General features: G+C 46.5%; 1 protein-coding gene across 2 annotated transcripts in view; it reads left to right on the top strand.

The window, feature by feature from the left end:
- The window catches only part of MTR (5-methyltetrahydrofolate-homocysteine methyltransferase), a 106,586-nt gene that overhangs the window by 54,364 nt on the left and 35,664 nt on the right, over positions 1-16,558 (top strand). For both annotated transcript variants that reach the window (XM_043596217.1, XM_043596216.1), the window contains exons 16-22: positions 2,050-2,229; positions 4,602-4,718; positions 5,001-5,141; positions 10,840-10,929; positions 12,005-12,157; positions 14,151-14,258; positions 15,339-15,439. In XM_043596217.1, coding sequence (XP_043452152.1) covers positions 2,050-2,229; positions 4,602-4,718; positions 5,001-5,141; positions 10,840-10,929; positions 12,005-12,157; positions 14,151-14,258; positions 15,339-15,439 — 890 coding nt within the window. The remainder of the gene's footprint in view (positions 1-2,049; positions 2,230-4,601; positions 4,719-5,000; positions 5,142-10,839; positions 10,930-12,004; positions 12,158-14,150; positions 14,259-15,338; positions 15,440-16,558) is intronic.

The following is a 16,558-nucleotide window of genomic DNA, read 5'->3' as shown; positions in this document are numbered from 1 at the left end:
AGGCCCCTCTGCCTCCTCTTTTAAGGAGCTTGGGTGGGCCATGAACCTAGAAGCTAGAACCCTTATTGGGCTCACTGGTGAAGGGTGAACCAAAGTCCAAGACTAAAGCCAGCCCTGGATGGCCTGCTCCTGACTGCTTTCTCCAGGCCTACATCTTGGCCTTAACCTTGTCACTCTAACTGAAGGAGTAAGTTGTTGAAGAAATTCATTTAGGGAAGAAGAGAGCTTGCCACCTTCCCTAAAGCCTGGAGTGGTGGGGCCACAGAGCCCACTCCTGTCTCCCTTTCCCTTGGCCCTTGGTGCTGCTGAGTCATGGGGGCACTGAACCAGCTGAGGTGACATCTAACCCCACCAGCTGCAGGACGCAGGGAAAGATTGGAAACCAAAGGGAACAGTTGAAAGAATACCAAAGTAGGCAAGCTATTGAAAGCCTGGATCTAAGGGTGAGTTCTTTGTGTAATTCCCGGCCGTGCCTTTTCTGGGGGGTGGGGCCTCTCTAAGTACGCTCATCTGTGTGCTCACCTGGAGAGCTTACTCTCTGGAGGTCAGGATACTTAGTGCCCACGTCTAGGCAAGGGCGCCCTCCCTCAAAATAGCTTGTAGACTCAACACGTAGTTCAGTGGTGTTGGCCGTTTGTCAGTAACATTTTGCACACAGAATTGTGTGTGGCTTATTTTTTTGGATTGTCATGATAGCAAGTGTTCAGTTTTTCTTCAGAGCAGATTTGATTTTTTATGCAAGAAATCACTTGGGGCACCTGGGTGGCTCAGTCAGTTGAATGTCCAACTCTTGTTTTGGCTCAGGTCACGATCTCACTGTTTGTGGGTTTGAGCCCTGCCTTGGGCTGTGTGCTGAAAGTGTGGAGCCTGCTTGGGGTTCTCTCTCTTCCTCCCTCTCTCCCTCCCTCCCTCTCTCTCTCTCTCTCTCTCTCTCTGCCCCTCCCCCACTCACACTGTCTCTCAAAAATAAATATTTTAAAAATATTTAAAATAACTCAGAATGTAATTTGTTGAATAAGCCCTGTGTTGAGGCTGTAAATTTGGTCTGAAGATAGTCTCCATCACAAAGTTCAGAAGGGCTTTGAGTAAAAGCAGTGTTGATTCAGTAAACGGTATCGAGCACATACTTTGGCAGGCACAGCTCTAGGCACAGGGGATACAGCAGGACTGGTGTTCTGGCTCAACAAGTTAATAAATAATAAAACATAAGAATAGTAAGTTGCCAAATAAATACAATTTCTAGAAAGAGGTGCCACGAGGGGGATGGGATGGGGGAAACAGGCAGGGTGGCAGAGGGGACGGTAAGGAAGGCCAAACTGGGAAGAGCTGTCTGGGCTGAGACGTGTGTGATGCGAAGCACAGAGCCATGTCCCTGTGTGTCCCCGGCAGTGGCAGCAGTGCATTTCGCTCTAACGTAGAAGCTTGGCAGGTGTCCAGACCATCAGAGGAGCAGGGGGAAGAGTCGAGTAGATGAGAGCAAACGTTAGGAAATAAACCCGGAGATGTGAGCCCTGGCTGTAAGGCTTGAGGGGCAGCAGCTGGGAGTTTTGAGTCTTGCTGGAATCTGTTCCTTGCTTTCTAGTGTCACCGTTCTGAAGAGTAATATGGATTCTATTTACATTTATGATTTAAGGCACACATTAATTAGCCAGTGCATGGGGGGTGGGGAAGAAGGTGGGGATTCTTGGATCTTTGTGGAGTACTGGAGCAGGAAAATGCCAGAAACCTTCAGAAGTGTTGCCTGGGTGATGAGTTAAGGTGCTGCAGGCAGATCTCCACAGGAGGGACGCTGACTCGTTAATTTGTTCCTCAGCAGCGTTTGAGTTTTTACCGTGTGTGTATTTTTTAAGAAGCTTATTTATTAGTATACCACATGCGTGTGTGTGAGATTTTATTTTCACGGACTCAGTGTAGCTGTTGTGCTGGCGACAGTCTGTAAAACCCAAGCATTGGTACCCAAGTGCCTTCGACAAGTGAAATGTGCTTCTGTTTTCATAGATAACACTTCATTTTTCTATCTCAAATTACGTCTTTTCCTCCCGTCCCCAGGCGACAGAAACGGATGCCAAAATCAGAGTGTGCATCCGGGCCTACCATCTACTTGTGAAAAAACTGGGCTTTAATCCAAATGACATCATCTTTGACCCTAATATCCTCACGATTGGTACTGGGATGGAAGAACATAACCTGTATGCTGTTAATTTTATCCATGCCACAAAAATCATTAAAGTAAGTATGGATGTTTTCTCTTTCCTCCCCAAGACATCACTCACATTTATCCCATGGCTCCAGTGAGTAGTTTGAGCTACGTGATTATTGGCTGGGAATGTCGACATTTTACTCTTAGGTAGTAAATTGGTTTTCGGAAATTTAGGGGCCTTTTTAATTTTTCACGTATGTGTTTTACACTATGGAGTATAACATACCTACTGGAGAAAATATATAAAAGGTACAGAGTATAACAAATAAATATGAATCACGTAGTAGTTTTTACATAGGTCATGAAATAGAACGTGCCTCGTGCTCCCATGACCCTCCCTTTCAGATTACGCTCTCATTCTGAATTCTATGATGTAACCATCATCCTGAATTTCATGATACCACTTTGTTGCTTTTCTTTGGAATTTTATCGCTTCTGTACAGTCTGTATTTGCAAATTGACCCACTTGGTAAAATTTATTCGTGACCCCAGAATCAGCACTCACGGTACTTTTGCAGTCGTTCACGGACATGCCCGTGTGCAGAGAGGTGAAAAATGCAAGCGGCCCCACCTCCACGTTCCCAGATGAGGTCAACAAGGACATACTCCCCTGCTTTTCTCAGCTATCATCCTGCAAACAGGCGTCCGTTTCGTGGTCTATTTAAGTGCTGTGTTTTTCACATTTTTGAGCATTTTCTTGGTAACTTCTTTCCCTGTTTCAATGGCCCCCGAGTATAGTGCTGCAGTGGCATCTAATGTGCCTGAGTGTGGGAAGGCTGGACATGCTTTGCAGAGAAAATACTTGCATTAGGTAAGCTTTGTTTAGATGGGACTTGTAGTGCTGTTGGCTGTGAGCTCAGTGTTCGTGAATCAATACTATACGTTAAACAAGATGTCTTTACACAAACACACGTAAGACAAGTTTATATATTGATGAGTAGATGAAAATTGTGTGACCGGAGGTTCACGGGAACAGAACTCTACTTTTCCCTCGGAGCAGTGATTCCGATATTCCTGGATTCATTGTTCACGGTGACTTTATGGAACAAAACTACCACAAATAATCAACTGTGTACCCAGTGCTTTGCCTAGTTTTGAGCTTAATATAAGAACCTTGGGGCCGCTGGGTGGCTCAGTTGGTTAAGTGTCCGACTCTTGATTTTGGCTCAGCTGACAATCTCGTAGTTTGTGAGATTGAGCAAGGAGCCTGCTTGGGATTCTCTCCTTCTCTCTCTCTCTCTCTCTGTCTCTCCCTAGTTTGCACACGTGCTCTCTCTCAAAAAATAAACTTTAGGGGAGCCTGGGTGGCTCAGTCAGTTAAGTGTCCGACTTTGGCTCAGGTCACGCTCTATCTCACAGTTCATTGAGTTCAAGCCCCACATTGGGCTATGTGCTGACAGCACGGAGCCTGGAGCCTGCTTCGAGTTCTGTGTCTCTTCCTCTTTCTCTGCCCCTCCCCCATCCCTTCTCACATTCTGTCTCTCTCCTCCCCCCCAAAAATAAATAAACATTAAAAAAAAAACCTTTAAATAGAATCTTAAGATTTGTATGTCTCTTTTCCTTACCCAGACTTACTTAAAAGATTCTTCTATGTTGTCATTATACTTTGTTCATTTTTATTGATGTATAATATTTTATTGTGTAACTGTTCCACAATCAACTGTTCTGCTGTTGATAGACATTTGGTTTGTTTCCAGTTTTTGGACCATATAAGCAGTGCTGCTGCGAACATTCTTGTACGTGTAACTTGGGTGCACGTGCATGAGTTTCTTTATAGCATACACCCAGAAGTGGGGTGCTTGGGTCACAGCAGTAGATAAGGCGAGCTGTCTCCCTAAGTGCTTGAGCTGGTGTGTACTTTGACCAACGTAAGGAGGGGTTCCTATTGTTTCACATGCATGCTCATGCTTGATATTGTCATCACGTGTGCTGGGAGCCTCAGTTTCACGTTGTGGTATAATCAGCCAAGTTTATGGTGAACTAGGGAGTTGGTTGATTTAGGCTACAGAAGCCTTCGAGTGAATGACAGACTACTCTGTCTCTCTCTGTGTTTTCTGTCTCTGATTGTTTCTTTTCTCTGTGATTTATTTGGCAAGTATTTTATGGCACACTCACCATGTGTTGTGGCCCCATCCGGCTCCCTGTAGAGATGAAACGGATACAGCAGAATCTTTTATCTTCCCATAGGGGATTAGAGCGTAGGAGGAAAGACCGTCTATATGAAAGAGCTCCTGCAATGTCGTGGTAGGGCAAGTTGAGTCTACGTCTGGCTCCAAGTAGCTCTGAATTACTCCGAACTTCACGTTTTTTACTTTCCGCTCTTGTATATGTAGCTTGAGGAGTGTGATTGCTACTTTTGGCAAAATAGGGTAATCTTTTCACCTGTTAAATTTTTTGCTAGGAAACATTACCTGGAGCCAGAGTAAGTGGAGGTCTCTCCAACTTGTCCTTCTCCTTCCGCGGAATGGAAGCCATTCGAGAAGCAATGCATGGGGTTTTCCTTTACCATGCCATCAAGGTACAGTACAACACCTGTTTGCACTTGGAGCCAGTTTTTAATCGGGGCAGGGGTTTGCAGATGTGGGGACAGACTCACGCAGCTGGCCTGCTGCAGCTTCTGTGGCTAACGTTTTATCTGTGCTTTATACATCGTCTGTGGCTGCTTTCATGGTACAGTAACAGAGCTGAGTAGTTGTGATGGACACCGTGGTCTCAAATATTTTCTACAGAAAACGTTTGCTGACCTCTGAATTTCCCTGGAAATTCTCATTTTTTTTTTTTTTCTTTGTATTGCCCTTAGTTTGGTATGGACATGGGGATAGTGAATGCCGGAAGCCTCCCTGTCTATGATGATATCCATAAGGAGCTCCTCCAGCTCTGTGAAGATCTCATCTGGAATAAAGACCCCGAGGCCACTGAGAAGCTCTTACGCTATGCGCAGGTAGAGACAAAAGTGTTCTGACAGATGGCTTTTCCTGTCTGAGCTCGTCACTCAGGTTCATTAGACCATCGTAGACTAGAAGCAAGTGTCTAATCCAGTCTTTGGATCACTTAATTTCTACAGAGAGTTCCAGAGAAGGTGTCTTAGTTAAGGGTAAGGAAGCAGAAGCAGGCCATACCCAGCCTGCTTCAGTGTTCTGAATTTAGGCTTCTGTACATTTATTTTAAAATGTACAATTAGGGGCACATGGGTGGCTCAGTCAGTTGAGTGCCCGGCTCAGGTCATGATCCCAGGGTTGTGGGATCGAGCCCTACATCAGGCTCTGCACTGAGCTTGGATTGTGCTTGAGCTTCTCTCTCTCTCTCTCTCTCTCTCTCTCTCTTTCTCTCTTTCTTTTTCACTCTCTCTCTGTCCCTCTCCCCTATTTGTGCTCTGTCTCTAAAAAAAATTTTTTTTAATTTTTTTAAAAAATCAAAAAAATGGTGTATTTGTAAAAAAAAAATAAATAAATGGTAAAATTAGTTTTTTCTCATACCAAAGTCACACATGTTAATTCTAGAAAATTTACAAAATACAGATAAACAAAAGAGGAAAATAAAAATCAGAATCCTACCATCCAAAGTTAACCACTGTTGAGATTTTGTTATAACTTTCTAGTCACGTTTCCATTTTATGAGATATTTTTCTTCCTTGTAATTTAAATTAGCTATTTTGGATTTTCCTGTGCGGCTGTGTTATTTCTGGGTTCCCACTGTGACACGTTTATGTCTGTGTGCCTGTTGATACTAGGGTCTGGTCCACCTGTGGCAGCGTTCTGCATTTGAGGGCTTGTGGTCTGTTCACCTCTGATCTATAGACATGAGAATAATTAGAGTGAGTCTGAAAATCAGTTCCTTGTTTCCCCTTATTATGTGTCAGGCAGTCCTGGGTACATTAAGTATGTGTCATGGGTGTGGCTTCCTACAGTTCTAAGAAAGATGAGATCTTTACCTCAAAAAAACTTGCTCATTTATTTCTGAAAGTGAAGGCAAAGGAGGACGTTAATGTCACAAAGCACGTTGTGAAGGTGGTAGAGTGCTCTCGCGGATGTTGTCTCCCTCGTTAACGTTTTCTGTGTTAAAATCTGAATTTAACTCTGGCAGAGATGCTCACTTTGAGCTTCCATCGAAGAGTGAGTACTAAAGAGCTCTGGAGGAAGGCTAGGAAGGTTCAGGGTTAACTGCCTCCATGTCAGCTTACAGGTGACAAGACTTAAGTTTCTGAAATTGCTGTGGGCTCATTGAAGCTCACGGCGTTCAGACTGTGTGCCAGTGAGCACAGGCTCCTCCTTCCCGTTCCTTAAACACATTTCCGATTTCTCTCGTGGGCCAAGGCCAGGATGGATCCGGTCTTGATTACCGCAAATATAATCAAGTTGTGCTTCTCACCTCATTGCATACGAAACAGTCTCTGGATCGCCCCCACCCCCCCTTTCCAGGACTGTTTCTGCTCATCTAGACAGAGTGCTTAGCCCTTTAATAGTCTTCAGACATCAAGAACCTGAGTGTGGAACGCTATTCAATTTTCTTCCGAGCCTGTCTTCCGCTGAGTGGGGAGACCTGTCCGTTAGTAACTCGGGGTTCCGGTGAAGCCAAAAGGGCATCCGAGTTTCTATAACCATGAAGTTATACCAGAGTGTTCTCACCCACACAGTGATGTGCTGTTTCAGTTTTTCCTTCACTGTCCAGATGAGCCAGCTCTCACGGAGGATAGGTGGGAATCCTTGTGTGTAAGGCTGTTGTCATTTAAGGTTTTGTTGACTTTGTAGGTGATGTCAGTCCTTCTTTTCCATCTGTGTTTTAGAGTTTGCTTACAGATTTTTGTTTCTGTGTATCCTGCTGAGCTGTAAAGAGGTTTTGCCCCTGGGGCACAGCCAAACTGAGGGAGATCTTAATAGCAATTGCAAGAGCTTAACAATCCATCATGTAAGAAATTTCCTCCCTCTTAATGTAGCCACAAGGACTTACTACAAGCCATTGACCCGTCTGTCAAGTAGGCTGTCTACCTTCAAGGTGACTTCTGTTACCATTAAGGGAATTAATAACCAAAACAGGTATACTTTAATAAGTCCCACGAGTTGCCAGCTCTGTAGCGATTTCTCAGGATGTACCAAGTGCAAATGGAGCATAAAAAGCAGTGATATTAAGGGGCAAGTAAAGGTTGAAGATTTTTTTTTTTTGTAAGAAAATGATTATCTCTTTTTGTTATTAAACGATGCAGCCTGCACCCAAGTCCCTGTGTGATACCTTGTTGAACAGGTGGAAAGCATCTTCTCTCTGATCTCCCTAAGCTCTCTAATCCCACTTTGGGGGAGTTAATGGGTTTGTTGAAAAATAATTCTTTTAATCGGGTGCAGACTGACCTGTGATGAATAAATTATTTTTGGTAATGACATCTGGAGATGGCATGGTACCATGTGATCTTTGAGCAGTTTCCTTACCAAGCAGTACCCTAATGGAGGTCATGACCCCTTTGGGCTGGAAGGATCTCTGTTCTGAACATAGTCATTCCTGAATGACCTTGGATTGTGAGACTGTCTTGATACTTTTCTGTGAAAAGAGTTATCTGATCCTTCATCTAGCCTTCATCTTCCTCATTGCCATTGGAGGTCGCCTTCTTCTCTGTCTTCCTCTGGAGCAGTTTACTCCCCTTGATTCCAGAAACGAAGCAGCAATCACCGTGAAGACCCTGTGACACAGAAGCTCCCCTAGAGCGGTAGATATGGATATAAGGAACAGCCAGATGGACATGACAGTTGATTGGTCGCTTTACTTGGTAGCTTTGTATTTGCCGAGCTTCCACAGTGGGTCTTGTGTGTGTTTCACCTGTGAGGCATTCTGTGTTTCGCTCGTGGTGAACATCCTGTTGAGTAACTAGTTGGAGAGCAAGGTGGACTCCGCGTGGCGTGTTGTGCTTCTGAAATAGCCGCCCTCCAGTGTCCCTCTTGCTTGAAGCACTGATTTTCTGCAGCACGTTCATTGGGTGGGGTAGTTTTCATTTGCTGCAGCCGCCAGCACTTTGGTGAAATCCTCACTGGCCTTCCCTGTGTCCTCATTGGCCTCTGTTTGTAATCACGTTCTGTCTGGGCCCCTCCCCACCACGTAAGTGCCGCACACCGTGGGGTTTCTGTGGACACACCAGGTCCTTGTTCCAAGAGTGTTTGCAACACTGCCCTGTTTTCACTCCTCCAAGTCCACCCCGCAGGCAGGAATTGTCTGATGGCTCATAGAGCAAATGGGGTGTTCTGTGTGTCAGGTGACATGAATGTGAGCTTTAGCGGGGCTTTGTCTTTTCTCTTTCTGTTTCTTTCTGCAGTGCCACACAGCTCTGGTTTTGTGGGTTTTGCCATCGTCGTGGCTGGACGGTATGACTTCGTATGCCTCTGCCACATTTTCTGGATCTATCCACCAGCGGACATTTAGTTTGCTTCCGTGTCTCGGCTCCCGTGACTCATGCTGCAAACTATTCTTTTTAAATCGCCATCTTTAGTTTTTCCGATAGGTGAGGAGACCCTTGTGCCATCGTTACTGCAGTGAGCACCCCAGCCCTGCAGTTCTGGGGTTCTCCCAGGTCCTTCCGTCTCTGCTTACACATGGTCTGTCGCTTAATGTCTTTGTGTTTGTCTTCTTCCTTCCTGTTACCAACATTGTAGTCCAGGCCTTTATCCCGGACTGTTAAAACCTCCCCCTTCTGGGCTTCTCTTAAAAATACTGCTTCGTTATTCTGCAGCTTCAGAACTTTGAATTTTGTCCTGCGCCCCCACCCCTTACCCCTGCCCCACAGTTGCCTGTGAGGTTAAATCCAGGCTCCATCACATGGATTTCTGGTGCTCCGTGACTTGGCCTCTACTGTCGTGTATAAACACTGCTGCAGAAATTCTGGTTTTGTTCAGCATTAAACCACTCAGCCAGTATTTACTGAACTCTCGTTCTGTGCTGTGTACCTCACTGAGCCTGGAGGATCCAAGTAGTAAGAGAGACGTGCTCTGCGGTTGAGTGAGACGCACAGAAAGGCACAGCACAGGTGTAATCCAGCGCAGTGAGTGCGGGACGCCGTGAGAATGCATAGGAGGGACACTGAACCTGAAGGCGTACAGGTGGTCAGGGGAGGCCTGGAAGCTAGAGAGGAGCGAGCCGGCGGGCGAGGATTTGGTGTTGGAGTGCGGTGCTGGTGGTCCCCCGGGGAGGGGCATTTGCATGTAGCGGGTGGGGGGCTGGCCCATAGGTGGGTGCTGAGTGAATGCGTGTCAGGTGAATGACTGTGAAGGCCCAGGGGCAAGGGAGATGATGGGGAGTGTGAGGAGCTGCAGTGTTTGGGTAGCTGGGCTCGCTGGGCCGCTGGGCCGGCGGGGCAGAAGACGCAGCCGATGCGGTCAGGGGGAGAAAGCCAGATTGGCGCGTGGCACGGCCCGGAGCGGAGCCGTGGCCAGAGGTCCTTGGCCTAGAAAGGGAATATATCCCTTGGCCTAGAAAGGGAATATATCCCTGGAAGAATAGGACACCTACAGTGAATTTTTTCACGGGGGTGGGGGGCAGGTGGGGAACGGGGAGGGGTGCTTCGTGATTTGCATTTTAGACAGGCCCCTCTGGTTCCAGTGCAGAAGGTACACTGGGGTCGGGGCGGCTGTGGGCTGCAGAGACCAACTCACGGCTCGGACCTTGGAAGCGCGGAAGCACGGCGGGGAGAAATTAAAAAAAAATTTTTTTTTAATTATTATTTCTGAGACAGAGCATGAGTGGGGGAGGGGCAGAGAGACAGGGAGACAGAGAATCTGAGGCAGGCTCCAGGCTCCGAGCTGTCAGCACAGAGCCCGACACGCGGCTTGAACTCACGAACCGTGAGATCACGACCTGAGCCGAAGTCGGTCGCTCAACCTACTGAGCCACCCAGGCGCCCGGCAGGGAGAAATTTTGAGGGCTTGGTGAGTGACTGAAAGAGAGGAAGGGATGAATGTTCACAAATGTACTTAGATTTTTGGTGTGGGCAAGTGATGCCACCACTTGAGATGGAGAAACAGATAAGGCCACGCAATTCACCTCATGGACCACGGTCATTGCGCTTTTTGTCCCTTTGCCGAATCTGTCCGTTTCCTCAAAGTCTCTCTCCCCCCGGGTTTGTGGTGACGACTCATTCCTCGAAACCCTGGGTCTGGTTTGTAGCACGTAGTTGTCTGGATCATCTACTCATCCAGCCCCTGGCACGTGCTTTCTCTGCTGGCTCCCCTTCCGCCTCCTTACAATGTGGTGGGGTCCTTGGGAGCGTGGGCCGTGTCTTGCACCCCTTGGGTGTGCCCGCGTCCTGGGTGCTGTGTGACTCGGCACATGACGGCCTCTCCACACGTATTTGTGGGTAGTGATGCTCCACGTGGAGGCCTTCGGAGGCCCAGCACATGTGGGAACAGCTTCTCTTTCTGCCTGGCCATACTTCGTTTGAAATTGCTCTCTTAGGAAAGGAGGAACGGAGCCTCATTTTGTCCTTCCACCACAAGCTTAAATCCTAAAACACCTCTCCTTGTCTCTGTCCTTCCCTCAAACATTAATTGAGATCTTAATTCATGCTGGACACTCAACTAGGCACCAGCGATATAAAAGTAGAATAAGCCATAGTTTTCTGCTGTGAGGGCTTGTTGTACCCACTCTCTGTCCTAATTTCAACTCAGACTCATGGCAAAGGAGGGAAGAAAGTCGTCCAGACTGACGAGTGGAGGAACGGCCCTATTGAAGAACGCCTCGAGTATGCCCTTGTGAAGGTGAGCTGTGGGAGCACGGGGTGAGTGAGAACAGGCTGGCTGGTGGAGCCTTGCGGTGGTTGCTGGAGGGGAGATTCCCTAGACCACTCCTGAGCAGTTTGGACACTGTCCCCCTCCACGAAGCACAGTTGGCGGTGTCTAGAGGTAGTTTTGGTCGTCACAGTAGGGGGTGGGAGGTGTTCCTGGCATCCAGTGGCCGGGGATCCCGTAAACCTCCTCTAGTGCACAGGACGGGCCCGCGTGACAGAGAATTATTCAGCCCAGAATGTCCGTACTGCCAAGGTCGGGAAATGCTGTTCTAGACCAAGTTGCCGTCATTTGATCCACGAGCAAGTCCTGGATCTTCTGCTGATAATTTGGACTTCAGACAACATAAGCTCTTGGCTTCGGTGTCCTCGTTTGTGGTCCGGAGAACTTCCGAGTTCTCTTTTTGGCTCTCGAATTTAACTTTCAACCCCTTGACACTTTTTTGAGTGGTTTGGAATCACTGAGCCACATTCAGGTTGTGGAATCACTGAGCCACATTCAAGGGACCTTGAACTGGGGACACCGAGGATTAGGGCTTGATCAATGAAGGCTGGGTGAGTGAGCAGAGGCTTTGTGGGTTTGGACTTCGCCTACGGGTCCTGCCCACTGTCATTCCTCCCCAGCCCCAGAACTTTACCTTGACAACACACACTGCTTCCACAGGAGGTCATTAGTAAGGCATACTCTGCTAAACGTTCAGGTAGGACGCAGTGTATTTTATGATGAATTTGGACTTTACTCACAGTATTCCTTCTTTCACTTCTGCATACTTTTAGGGAGTGCTTACCTTGTATCAGTAAAGCCAGCTGAGCACTTGACATAGGTTATTTCATTTAATTCTCAAAACTAACCACATGAGGCAGGTACTGTGTGACAGTTTAGGAAACTGAGGCTTGATAAATTGCTGAGATTAGTGAGCCAGGATTTGAACCCGCGTACTCTAATTCCAAAACCTGTACTCGTAAGCATTTCTATGATTCATTCTTTATTGACTGGCCTTAGGCCAATTTTTAATGTGATTTTTATCCTAACTTTTTTTTTTTAATAGGGTATCGAAAAACATATTATTGAGGATACTGAAGAAGCCAGGTTAAACCAGGAAAAATATCCCCGGCCTCTGAATATAATTGAAGGGCCTCTCATGAACGGCATGAAAGTTGTCGGTGACCTTTTTGGAGCTGGAAAAATGTTTCTGCCTCAGGTTGGCAAAAGATGGGGGGTGGTTTTCACAATTGAAAGAAAAAGACTTTGTCTTTTAGTAAATAGTAAGTTCGGGTAGATTTCTCAAGTTTGAAGTTTGACAAGAGCTCGTGGGCACTGAGATGTGGTCATTCTTTCTGTAAATGTCCTACGAGTGACGTCCGGGAAGTCCGTCTTCAGGGCGATGTGCAGGCTAGAGGTTAGAGGTCATCTGGAAATCCTTTACTTTGTGAGGAGGAAGTGCCACCACATCTTACTCCCAGCACCTATCTGCTCTTCCCCCAAATTAAAATAAAACCCCTGCTTCATGTAAAGTTAATAACGTCAGCATTTGATTTGACCAGCCAGTATTCATTTTGAAGGATGCGTTTAGAATAGTGATAAACATTAAATTTTATGTTTCGAGAAAACCAGAACTCTTATTTTGATTTATAGGGGATACTAACCATATCAGTTAACAAAACGTCTGTGGGGCCATCAGGGTTGGGGCTGCGAGTCATACGGAACAAGGCCCTTTTTGGTTTTTCTAATTACTCTTCCTGTATTTAACTAAATGCCCACTTTCTTTCATAACATTCACCCTTTCTCTAACAGCTTTTTTTGTTGTATGATTAACATACAATGAAGTGCATGTTTGTGGAGGAGACAGTGTGAAAAGTGTTCACACATATGCACCAGCCAAACTACCACCACACACGAGACGAGGAACGATTTGTGGTCCGGTCTTCATCTCCTCCAGCCTGTGACAGTTCCTCAGTCTTTGTTTTTCATGACGTTGACTTACTTTTAACTTTGCATTTTTAAGGTGACATTAGACAGACACACTGCAAACGTACCCTGAAAAATGGCTTGTATATCCCTCCCCCAGCTTCTTCCCCAACGGTAAACATTTTTCCTTGACCTGAGTGCAGTTAACAGCGGTGTAATGCTGTTAAATAAAGACCTTGCTCAGATTTAACCAGATTTTTTTTTTTTAATGTTTGTTTATTTTTGAGAGAGAGAGAGGAGGCAGAGCATGAGCTGGGGAGGGGCAGACAAAGAGAGGGAGACACAGAATCCAGAGCAGGCTCCAGGCTCCAGGCTCCAAGCTCCGAGCTGTCAGCACACAGAGCCCGACACGGGGCTCCAACCCACCAACCTCGAGATCGTGACCTGAGCTGAAGTCAGATGCTTAACTGGCTGAACCACTCAGCTGCCCCAGATTTCACCAGTTTTCCCACTACTGTTTTCTTTTTATTCCAGGATCCCACACTGCTCTTATCCTGGTCTCTCTGACAGCTCCTCAGTCTTTCCTTATGACCTTGATTTTTGAAGAGTGCAGCACAGTTTTTATATAGCTGCCACTCAGTTTGGGTTTGTCTGATGTTTGCTCATTTTTGGCAAGCATAAGAGTGATGCTGTGCCCTTCTCAGTGGATCCTATGAGGAGGCCAAGAATGTTGCTGTGTCTCATTACTGGTTATATTAACCTTGATCATTTGGCTAATGGTGTCTGCTGGGTTTCTGCTCTGAGAATTCACTTGGAGACGGTGCATCGTACTCCCACCCATGAATATTAGCATACGTTGATGGATTCTGTAAAAGGCCCCGTTCTTGCTTCAGCATAAGCCTTAATTATAAGTGAATTGTAGTGCTGGGGAGCAAGACGGGAAGGCTGAGAAGGGGCTCTGGTGAGTGGAAAAGGGCACACAGAACTTGGAGAAGTGATGGGCGGCCTTCTAGGCTGAGAAACAATAGTGTGCAGAGAGGTTCAGAGGACAGGAATCGCAGCACGGGGGTCCTAGCCTTGTTTTCCTTCTGTGCCTCATTCATTGTCATTCTCCACGAGGAACTCATTCCTCATCCTGTCTGCTGTCAAAAGTGGACTCCGGTGTGGCTGACCCGAGGCCGAAGCTTGCGTTCTTCATTTATGCTAAATTAAGAGGCTACAAGGGGCCAGTAGCAACCGTTCGGGGGGTTTGGTAAAAGATGGTGGACTCTGTGTATTTTTCCTAGGTTATAAAGTCAGCTCGAGTCATGAAGAAGGCCGTTGGCCACCTTATTCCTTTCATGGAAAAAGAAAGAGAAGAAAATAAAACGCATGCTGGCATAGAAGAAGAGGAGGCAAGTCATTTGTCCAGGCCGGTGGGCCCTGGGAGGAATTGGCCTCAGAGACGGTTACTGCGTTGGGGTAGGGACCACGGGGCTTGGCTGTGCCTGTCACTGATTGATAAAATAGAGCCGTGATCTCTTTTACCAGATATCAGAATACCCTGGGATTTTCCTCTGAATGTGGCTCTCTGAATTTTTAATATGAGCGTAGTTTTCCAAACCGAGCCCGTGATTTCAAAACAAAACCACTCTGTTTATCTGTTGACCGTTCACAAGGCTCCTACTGTGTGCCAGATGCTGTGCTAGACACCGTAGCTGTAGAGATCGGTCCCTCCCCTTGAGGTAACTGAGTCAGGATTGGCTTTGGAAAACCTCTTCACTGATTTTTCTCTGTATACTGGTAATGTCCTTGGCACTGTTTCCGGATCCAATTTAAATCTTGTTGGCTGTGCCGCCAGAGTCAGTCATGAAGCTTTGACCTTGTTCAGCTCCCCGAGAAGCTCAGCCAGCTTTGGCCCGTGGGATTCTGAATCCTTAAATTGGTGTGAGCTTGTGAATGGCTCCGACAGACCTCCCACTTGCCTTGTGTGCCTTTTCCTTTTCTTTTTAAAAATTAACTAATTAATTGAGGGAGGGGTTGCTGGCAGGGCTTAGGACAATGGTATTGAAGAAACAAAAGATAATTAAATGCTGTTGAGATGGTGGTTCAGATTCTGATGAGGCTTCTCCCTCTGTTCCCCGCCTCTCCCTTTTCTGCTCACAATAAATATTTCTCAGACGGTGTTTTTGCAGTTTAAGATCTGTCGTTCAGCTATGGGACCGTGTTGGATTCGAACTTAAACTGTTCTTCGAGGTGATGGAACCCATGCTTGAAGTTCCCTGAGCTCCCCTGCTAGGCAGGCTGCCTTGGAACTGCTCGGGGGCACAGCTTTCTACTTGCGGAGCATGTGATGTGGGTTCTGGGTCAGTCTCTGGGGTTGTCTTTGTTGTATTAGAGTGCTTTCTGTGGCAACACTTGTCTGCTTCTAGAGATTTAAGTTGGTCTGTGCTAAGTGACCACAGCAGCGCTCAGCTGCTTGGTTTGCTCCCCAGGACCCCTACCAGGGCACCATCGTGTTGGCCACCGTGAAAGGGGACGTGCACGACATAGGCAAGAACATAGTTGGCGTTGTCCTTGGCTGCAATAATTTCAGGTGAGTCAAGACCCACCTCTCTCATCCCCTTTCTTATTCAAAAATTAAAGCATTTGGAGCAATGATTCTGTATTGGTTGGGAGGGGTAGGGTCCAGCCGTGGATGTTGGAGGTTATTTTTAATTTCTGTTTCCTGACTGTTTTCACACTTCCACATTGAACACACCTTTTCAAATGAAATAAATGAGTAAGTTTGTCACCTGTTAATCTGGTTGAAAAGGACAAAAGGAACAGTAAAAACTATTCAAGCCAGATCAGAACAACCAAGAGGCTTCTTGAGAATTGACCTTGGGCCGGAGGCTCTAATTACTAGAACACTGGGCTCCTGCCTGCAGCCCGTGGCCTAGAGCGGGTTCTCTTTTTCTCCTCAGTAAACGATGGCAGTCTTAGAGCGGAGATCTTAGAGCTGAGACTTTGGCTAAATGGGGTTTTATAAGAAGGCTTTGACTGTACAATTCTCTCCTTCCTCTGCTTAGAACAGCACTGTGCATGCCTCTTGGAAATGATGAAGCTAGATTTTGGAATGTACAGAAGTAAAATCTCTTGCTGATGTGTCTCTTTATAGTGGATAAATATTCAGCACTAAGTTATTTCCATGTGAGAGCTGATGACCTATAGTAAGTGTATGTTTTGCTCAGATTTCAACATATCTTTATGATCCAACGCCTAATACAACTAATGCCTTCTCTGGTCCATGTCCAACCACAGTCCCTGTGAGTCATGGACTTCCTTCCAACGTACTCTGTCCTCTCTGAAGAAGAGAGCCAGGCCTGTGGCGCAGCCGTGGCCCCTCACGGGTCGCTCCGGCTGTCCTGTGACAGTTACCCTTCCAGCCCCTCCCTCCTTTCAACTTGGTTAACCATCTCTGTATTCGAGGCCAATTTAATGCAACCAAGAAGCCCTCAGGCAGGCTGGAGTCAAGGAACGAGAACGGTGTCAGGATGGCACTTTTGCCCCTTTCTTCACAGACATTTCTGTTTTCTGCCCACTCACTGTCAGAACACTTAGTACTGTCTCCCAGTCTTGCAAATGAGGAATTTGGGGATGTATTTATTCTTTTTTAAAAGGTAAATACATTGGAGGTGTTGTCATGAGATTTCAACTATAGAGTAAGTATTTG

Source organism: Prionailurus bengalensis, chromosome D2 (assembly GCF_016509475.1).
Source record: "Prionailurus bengalensis isolate Pbe53 chromosome D2, Fcat_Pben_1.1_paternal_pri, whole genome shotgun sequence".
Lineage (NCBI taxonomy): Eukaryota > Metazoa > Chordata > Mammalia > Carnivora > Felidae > Prionailurus > Prionailurus bengalensis.
Note: the sequence above shows the minus strand (reverse complement) of the source record. Positions and strands in the feature narration are given on the sequence as shown.